Consider the following 6,023-nt stretch of genomic DNA (forward strand, 5'->3'; position numbering starts at 1 on the left):
GTGAATGGTCTTGTGGGAGTGACACTCATACATGCTGCTGGAGTTTTCTGTGAAAGCCCATGGTCTAGGGATGAGTGTGTGTGTGTGTGTGTGTGTGTGTGTGTGTGTGTGTGTGTGTGTGTGTGTTTGTAAGTTTTCTGTGAAAGCCCATGGTCTAGGGATGTGTGTGTGTGTGTGTGTGTTTATGTGTGTGTGTGTTTGAGAGAGTGTGTGTGTGTGTGTGTGTGTGTGTGTGTGTGTGTGTGTGTGTGTCGTGGGTATAAACCTCCCTGTCTGGCATGAAACTTGAATCCTCCTGTGTTGAGCTGGTGTAAAGGCATTGCAGGCCCAGATCATGCAGACGTATTAAACAGCACTTGTGTGTGGCTTTGTGCTCATGGCTTCTCCACACGTGGGCCCGCTTGATTGCTATCCAAAATGTGGAAATGATCTCAAAACACAAAAGCATTAAAGCCTCCGAATGAATACATTTGGTCTTACAGTGTCTGTTTAGAAATAATTTTTTTTTTGCACCAATCTAACATTGTGCTCTCTCTCTCTCTTTCTCTCTCTCTCTCTCTCTCTCTCTCTCTCTCTCTCTCTCTCTCTCTCTCTCTCTCTCTCTCTCTCTCTCTCCCTCTCTGTCTTTAGGATGCATTTGTGGAGTTGTATGGGCAGCCTCGTGGTGCAGTGCCTCCATCTTGGCCTAACCTGAAGACAGTGTTGGGAATGGCCGCTCTGGGTGCGGCTGGTGTCACCATCGGAGCCCTCTTCACCCAGAAGTGATGGACAAGGGAGGAGGAGGAAGGGGGGCTTGACTCTTCATCTTCTGCGTTTCATCCTTGACTTCACTCCTTTTCTTTCGTGACCTCTTCAAAGGCCAGCTCAGTTCTTCAAGAAGTTCTCCACGGCATTGGGGACTTTCCCCTCAGCAGTGCGGAGAGCCACTGAGCGTCTCCCAGACAACCTTCTTCTTTTCATCACTCCGTGGCAATCTTCGGTGTGTCTGTCTGTCCCACTTTTTATCTCACAAACACATGTATTCCCTGAAATGGAATGAGGGAGAAAAGCTAATCTGAGGATAGCAGCTGTGCTAAAGCACAAGGAACAAGGAACACATTGATGCACAACCACATTTGTCTGTGTGTGTGTGTGTGTGTGCAAAATGAAGATGTGAGCAGTCACATATGACATGGCCTATGACTCTTTCATACAATTCAATACAGGACAATACAATACAAAACAACGCATGGGAAAACAGCATTCACAAGTAGACAACAATTAACTTTTAACTGTTATGGAATATATGGTGCAGAGTGCAGTTTAAAGAACTTTTTTGAACTGAAATGAACCCAAGACTGAAGCCATGCTTGACACATATAGGCAGCATTTTGCATGGTAATTTTCCAATGCTTTTTTAAAAGCTCCTTTATACAAAGCATGAATCTGTGATAACGGTGTTACACATGGCAAGAAAAAAAAATCTTATGAAAAGAAGAAAATTAAGAAAAATATATGAAAAGTAGAGAAAGGTAGATAAAGTTGAAAAATGTCCGGTGTGAATGTATATAGCTCCTTTTCCCTGTGCATGCATGTTTAATGCAATATGTCATTTCTGCATGCTGCTCCTGAAACAGAAAAAAAATTATCTTCTCTCTTTTACTTTCTCAATTTCTCTTTTTTTCCTTACTTTCCTCCTTGATGTTTTTGTTTCTCTTTGCAAAGGAGTTGTTGGGGAGAGAGGATAGACAGAGGGGCTCTTTTGTATTCAGATCAGATGTTGAGCATCTTTCATTAAAACTTTCAGCCTTTTTCTTCCTCTATGTATGTACTGTATGTACATATGTGTGTGTGTATACTGTATGCTTGTGTGTGTATGTGTGTGTGTTGTCTTCGGTGGCTTTAGCTTTCCACCACACCTGAATGTATCTAGTTGTTTGCTTGTTTTATTTTCTGTCAGTTGTCATTGTTTATACAAATGTATTCCTTACATTTGAATGCTTTTGTGGATTTTGACAAGGTAGTGTCAATGTGTAGTCTTTTGTTGGCTTTGAGCTTTAGACCCAACTTCCATGGCGAAATGACAAAACGGGAGTGGAGCCTCCATAAGTGTGCAGTGCTGAGCAATGTCAAGTCAAGCTTGGGAAATAATGCAAGTGATTGTCTATGTGTGAGAATGTGTGTGTTCTTTACCAAGAAGTCTAACCCCTTCAGCCAGGTGCTGGTCCATTTATAATTAGGTGTGTTTAATGGATAGGCCAAATAAGAGTATCTTTTAATGACCTGCATTGAGCTGCAGAAAAAGGCTGCGTGTGTGTGTGTTATAAGATGGGGTTATCAACGATGGTCTGGCATGCTTTAAAGGGCACACAGTAGGGAAGCATCGATCCCCCCCCCCACAAAACACACACACACACACACACACACACACACACACAAAGCAGACCACAGGGAGGGTCTGCTTCCGAGGAGCGGAAATGGGATGAACCCCCACCCCAGCCCCCATCTGTGCCTCTGTAAGGTTGCGGTGCCCAGGATCACTTCTACTCATTTTTGTCGTTTTGTCATCCCCAACGTGTCTTGTAGAGCCCCCATTTCCATCACGTCCACATCCATCTCCCCGTCCCCTCCACAGACGAATGCTCATTAGCGGAGGACTCTAGATCTGCTTGTCCCCAGGATGACCATTCTCCCATGGAGTTGAGCTCTTGTGTGCTCAGTTATGGGATCTTTCATTTTCTCCCAGCTTCTGTCATCCATGGAATTGTTTCATTCAGTTATTTATAGGAGTGCTGGACACACTCACACAAACATTGGGTCCTATCATACACCCGGCGCCAAGTGCAATGGAAGGCTTGTTGTTGTTTTTCGCCACGCTCCACTTTAACTGAACACTGCACCCACGGGTGTGTTGATTAACGAAATAGGTGTGGTCTGGCGCATGGCCAGGTGTTTCAGATCGCTAAAATAGAGCCCATTGAGTGTTTGCCACATGAATGTTCATTGGTTGACAGAAGCTGATCAGAGCAACAAAAAAAAAGAAAAAGAAAAAAAAGTACATATATGCTTGCTTATTTATCATTCACCTGTATTTAGTTTATACTATTTTATTTGTATCTCTACACAACAGGTTGTATACTAGGCTCACAAAATGTGATGTCCCTGTCGGGTAGCGAGATTGTACAAAAATGGTCCACAAATGAATCATTTCAGTGTGATTGTGTTGTACAGGCTTTTGCATACTCACTGCCACATTTCAGCATACTTGCATTAGGCGGCCTTGCATACTCACTGCCACAACAGCCCTACTGCCCAGAGGTGGAAAGTAACGAAATACATTTACTCCCGTTACTGTATTGAGTCGTTTTTCTGTGTATTTTGTATTTTTTAAGTAGTTTATAAAATCGGTATTTTAAATTTTACTTGATTACATTTTGAGTGAAGTATTGTACTTTGCTACATCAAAAATCCCATCCGTTACTTGAGTAAAAAAAAAGTTAAGACTAATGAAAACGGAAAGGGAGAGAAAAAAATCGCGCCCTAAACCACTAGCCTAGTGATGATGATCAGCATGTAGCCTACAACAGGACATGAATCAAGCTGGCGCCATGCAGTCTTTCTGAAAGTGATGGAGACTGGATCACGAAATGCATCAGATTAGCCTAACCTATGAAAGTGTATATTCGCTATTCCAATCGGTTGTCTCAGTTCGTTTTAGCACTAATGATTGAGGAGATATTTAAGCAAACACCATGGGATTTCGTGTTTTGACATTTGTGCTCACCTTTCTTTGGAAAGAAGTTTATTAGCAGTTGTTTCCCCTTTTTTGATGTCTCTCTTTTTCCTGTTTTGGCCTTTGTTTTTAGTAACCTGACTTGGCTTTCTTGGAGAAAGACACTGCACCAGCAGCAAAACAATTAGCGGTCCACTACTAGCGATGCTCAACTAAATAAACAAAAGAGACTACCTTATGAATCGTGCAGGCGGACTAAACCATTTAGCTCTTTAGCAAGGGAGAGTGAGAGTGACCTTACACAGTTTTCACCATGTTTTGTATACAAAATCCAGTCAGTCAAACTTTAAAATTCATCTGACATTCATTTTGACATTTAATTTGGAAGTTAAAATATTCAGGTAAAATAAATATATGGTGGAAATAAGTATTGAACGTATTTAAAAATTGTATTTTTTTTTTCAGTAATTAGCCTGAACTTCCTGTGAGTCTATTTGAAATTTTCACCACACATTATATTAACACACATATAAAAAATCCAAACATAAGAGTTTTGTGTATTAAAGTGGAATGACAAAGGAAAAAAGTATTGAACGTGCCTACTGAAATTTCTTCAATACTTTGTGGAAAAGCCTTTGTTTGTAAAGACAGCTTCAAGACATTTCCTGTATGACAAAACTTATTGGTCACAGTATCAGGTCTGATTTTGACCCATTGTTGCAAAGGTCTTGGGAGAGCTTTTTGCTTTTATCCATCATGAAATGTTTCTTGTGTGACACCTTGGTAATGAAAAACCTTTTTATAGCCCATCAATATGTAGGCTACTAACCAAGCTTATATTAATTTGCACAGATAGAAAGGATAACTACTCTCTATACAGATTCCAGCTCGTTCCTTCCCTTTCCTTGCCTTAGTGCTTTTTCTTAGCGTGTTCAATACTTTTCCCCTGTGTTATTCCACTTTATTACATGACTCTACTTATGGAGTTGTTTGGATTTTTTATGTGTGGATTACCTGAGTTATTACTAATGCCTGGTGAAAATGTTGTGCCCCCTGTATTCCACTTTTCACGGGCCCTCTCCTCCATTGGGGCCCTATACTTCCCACTTTCCACCCCAGTACGACGCCCTTTAATCTGCTGAACCTTCTGCTCGTTTCCAAATATTAAAAAAACTCTCTGCAACTCAATATTGGCCTGCCTGCCTCAGCTGCCTGTGAGGGGCTTTTCAGTTGTGCTGGATTACTGTTCACTGCAAAGCGACCCAAGGATGAGTGCAACTAACTTTGAAAATCAACTACTGCTCAAACTTAAAGGAGAACTCCGGTGATTTTTCACATAGATCTCCATTTCTCAACGTCCTTTTCAGGCAAGTACCTCCACTCGGCGGCCATATTGCAACACTTTTTGGGCACTTATCGTGCATCTATTCCAGCAGAAATGCGTGTGCGTAAGGCTTCACGACACCAATCTTGCTCCAGCAGCAAGATCACAACAGATGATTGCCACGATGTCTTCACAGCACACCACATGATTGGCTCAATGTATTTTACAACACACCACATGATTGGCACAATGTATTCACATGTCGACGTTTTGTCGCGGAAGGGTTGTAATATGTGTAGACATATGATGTGTAGACAACTGCCATATTGGCGGTACAAACTAACCCCATGCATTACTATGGAGGATTTTTTGAGTGCTGTATCTCCTCATTAGAAAGTCTTTGGTAAAACTGGTTGTTCTGGTCCCCCAAAAAAAAAAAAAAAAAAAAGTAACTAAGTAACTTTTTACTTAAAGTACATTTTAGATTAACTACTTTTTACTTTTTACTTGAGTACATTTTCAGATCGGTATTTTAACTTGTACTTGAGTAATATTTTATCAAGGTATTGGTACTTTTACTTGAGTACAATATTTTCGTACTTTTTCCACCTCTGCCACTGCCACCGCACTCCACTGGGCCAAGCAGCTTGCTACTTGTTTGGTCTCTGGGTTGTTTACTGCTATTGACATAGAATACTGTAATGTAATATAATATAATGTAGCTGTAGATGTCCCTAGACTTTTAAGTTGCTTTAAACTTAAAATGCATTTTATTCATGGGGACTTCTGCTTACAGCTTCTGTGTTTTTGAAATGTCCAGTGAAAATAGCGCTACCCACGCAGCCCAGCTGGCTATGAAGTGAATGTCAGTGTGTTGTGTTGGCCCAGAGGGGTGACTGACCCTTATGGCTGCTACCAGTAGGCCCTCAGACACCACAGAGGGCTGGACGGACTGAAATTGCAATTGAATTCTGAAGCTGCTCAAAA

At 41.3% G+C, this 6,023-nt stretch overlaps 1 protein-coding gene across 1 annotated transcript in view; it reads left to right on the top strand.

Moving 5' to 3' along the window:
* bcl2a (BCL2 apoptosis regulator a) overlaps nucleotides 1-1,969 on the top strand; it is a 71,821-nt gene extending 69,852 nt beyond the window's left edge. Inside the window, exon 2 of the mRNA XM_048266853.1 lies at nucleotides 631-1,969. Coding sequence (XP_048122810.1) covers nucleotides 631-765 — 135 coding nt within the window. The 3' untranslated portion in view covers nucleotides 766-1,969. The remainder of the gene's footprint in view (nucleotides 1-630) is intronic.
* Nucleotides 1,970-6,023: the final 4,054 nt, after the last annotated feature.

This window comes from Alosa alosa, chromosome 16 (assembly GCF_017589495.1).
Source record: "Alosa alosa isolate M-15738 ecotype Scorff River chromosome 16, AALO_Geno_1.1, whole genome shotgun sequence".
NCBI classification, from domain to species: Eukaryota; Metazoa; Chordata; class Actinopteri; order Clupeiformes; family Clupeidae; genus Alosa; species Alosa alosa.